We start from the raw sequence: 2,500 nt of genomic DNA, 5'->3' as shown, positions 1-2,500 counted from the left end.
GATATTTTTAGCTTAATTCCCCGGAAGCCCATACATCGAGCACAACCAATGTAAGCTCTAGATCTTTCAATATGTTGTTTTAGAAGTGTGTTCTCGGTCGTTACGTGGGCTTATTTCGTCTCACCAGACGTTTTCGCCGTCTGTTTACTTGAATCCCTAGACAAGTGTGAATGTCCTTATCCCTTCGCCTTCCTATGTATCCACGTTCTTGTATCTAGTGTGAACGGACCTGAAAACTACGTTCAGACAGTAGTAGTCAGACACGGCAGTACTATACTGATTTATGATACCCTATAGCTAAATATATTTACCCGCACATAAGCGCAGCGCCTATAAGCGAATTTTATGCAACTTTAGCAGTTTTATAGGCACGTAAATTGACGTTTAAGAGGCGCATTGGTCTATTAAATTTCGCTTCATAGCGCGCCCGATTCTCATCATCGAATCCTTTTTAATAGTGCAAAACATCAACGATATTGTAAACATTAAATGCAAATTTAATATCTTTCAAAAACTATCCAGGACATCGCTAAAATAATTAAAAGAAATAATGGCCTTGAAGTTCCATGCCTATATCGAGTGAAAGGACCAAGATTCAGGGCGATTTAAGCTGATTGTGTGATAAAAGAATAGCTCAGACGAATAAACCAAAAACAACGACTATCATTATTTATGTAAGTAAAAATGTATCATAAAAGAAGTATAAAACTCGCAAATTTTGACGGTTTAAAGGCGCTTGCGCCTATATTCGGATATAAGCCCATATGTGCCTCTATCTGCAGTGCGCTTATATGCGTGGGAATAGGAAATTATTATTATTATTATTATCATCATCATCATCATCATCATCATCATCATCATCATCATCACTTTGCGAGTTTGAGAGAGATTTTATTTCACTTCGGTATGTTATAGCTGTAGTTGTCTTAAAAGCTGCGAGTTGTAATCGGAGACTTCTAAAGTTCAGTTGCGTTTTGTCCCCGACAGTAACTTCCAAACTAGTTCTGTCCATATCAATTCACAGGCTTGACTAAAATTGATGAAAGTAAAAAATAATGACACGCTCAAATGCTTGTGGTTAAAATAGACTCTTCATCTAAGAGCAGACCCTAATTGGAAGTGAGACGTTTTCCCTGTTAAGATGCCTTTTTGTAGGTTGACACATTCATATTGCTGAGTCTCTTTACGGTTACAGGTACAATTACTCATACATTTTAAAATTTGTTGCCAAGTGAAGAAAAAGTCATAGTCATTTTCCGTCGCTCGAAATGCGTCTGCAAACCTCTGACGGTGTACATGTGTTGACATCACTGATTATCTCTAAAGGAAGCGTGCAAAACTAGTTTATTTGTGTGTCACTCGGAAAAAGTCTTATCGAAGCTTGCATAATCCTCCTCAACAACTGTTGTTTCACAATTTAGGGTCGATTTCCGCTATCTCGACTCTGGTCTTCGTTCCTTCCCCAGGGGAAACAAAGGATGGTAATCGAGCCTATTAGCAATTATGCTTCCCGTTTTTTCGACCAAGCTTTAGTAGCTGCAACCTGTGCTTTTTCTTCATCACTTCGTACTTATGGCGGATAGAATGATAAAATTCATCAACTAAGCTCCTGAGCTCTTGATACATGTAGTATTTCTCCATGGCTATCTTGAGGTCACCTGCATATAAAAACAGAAATTCTATATAGTAAGTACATTTTGACAAAGCAAGCTGTTGAAAGAAAATTGATCCACGAGTAACTAGCTTTATATACACAGTGGTGGTAATGAACGGTTCGAGCTTGTGGCGCCGTATATGGGAGGAAAGTAGTAAGATGAGCATTCCAACATTAAGGATTGGAACTGGAAATTAAAAAAAAGAGAACAAATGTTGCGGGTTAAAACGACATATGGTCAGAGGCCTTCTTTAACTGATTAGATCCCCGGTAATTCTTCCTACTTACAAATCAAAAAGACGACGTAGTAGCCTTGACTTGGAAATACAAGTTCTGGTCTTAGCAGAAACGACGGGAAACGTTGTAAGATGTGTTTGTGGAGTAAAGGAAACACAAAAAGCGTTGTTTACTGCGTTCACAGAACATTTGAGTTTGTTGGAAAAATTGAGAAATTGACTTATGTGATTGCAAATGGCTCCTATATATGTGAAATGATAAAGTGGAACTCACTCCTCGATTTTTTTGTCCGATGGATGTAGATTACTTGATACAGGCCACCGCAGATAATGAAAAAGCCCAAGATACCTGAGCTTACATACAGAAAAAACTGAAAGAAGGGGCTTGAAGGATCGAAAAATAAAGACTCCTTTTCTCTCTGCTCCTGCAAATAAAAGACAAAACAAGCTAAAACAAATGTAAATGTGCTTAGTTATATAACCCAGGGGCGGATTTAGGGGGGGGCCGAGGGGGCCGCGGCCCCCCCTTTCAGTTCGTCGGAGATTTATTTTTTGTCAAAATATACAATAATTTTATAATTTTGTAAGCAGTCTGTTGGAGCTTTTGATT

General features: G+C 38.4%; 1 protein-coding gene across 4 annotated transcripts in view; it reads right to left on the bottom strand.

Annotated features, from left to right (window-relative positions):
- Positions 1-527: 527 nt before the first annotated feature.
- LOC137973245 (receptor-type tyrosine-protein phosphatase S-like) overlaps positions 528-2,500 on the bottom strand; it is a 27,815-nt gene continuing 25,842 nt past the window's right edge. For all 4 annotated transcript variants that reach the window (XM_068820021.1, XM_068820018.1, XM_068820017.1 and 1 more), the window contains 2 exons: positions 2,165-2,315; positions 528-1,658 (listed from right to left, as the gene is read on the bottom strand). In XM_068820021.1, the coding sequence (XP_068676122.1) occupies positions 1,495-1,658; positions 2,165-2,315 (315 nt within the window). In that variant the 3' untranslated portion in view covers positions 528-1,494. The remainder of the gene's footprint in view (positions 1,659-2,164; positions 2,316-2,500) is intronic.

This window comes from Montipora foliosa, chromosome 10, assembly GCF_036669935.1.
Source record: "Montipora foliosa isolate CH-2021 chromosome 10, ASM3666993v2, whole genome shotgun sequence".
NCBI classification, from domain to species: Eukaryota; Metazoa; Cnidaria; class Anthozoa; order Scleractinia; family Acroporidae; genus Montipora; species Montipora foliosa.
Note: the sequence above shows the minus strand (reverse complement) of the source record. Positions and strands in the feature narration are given on the sequence as shown.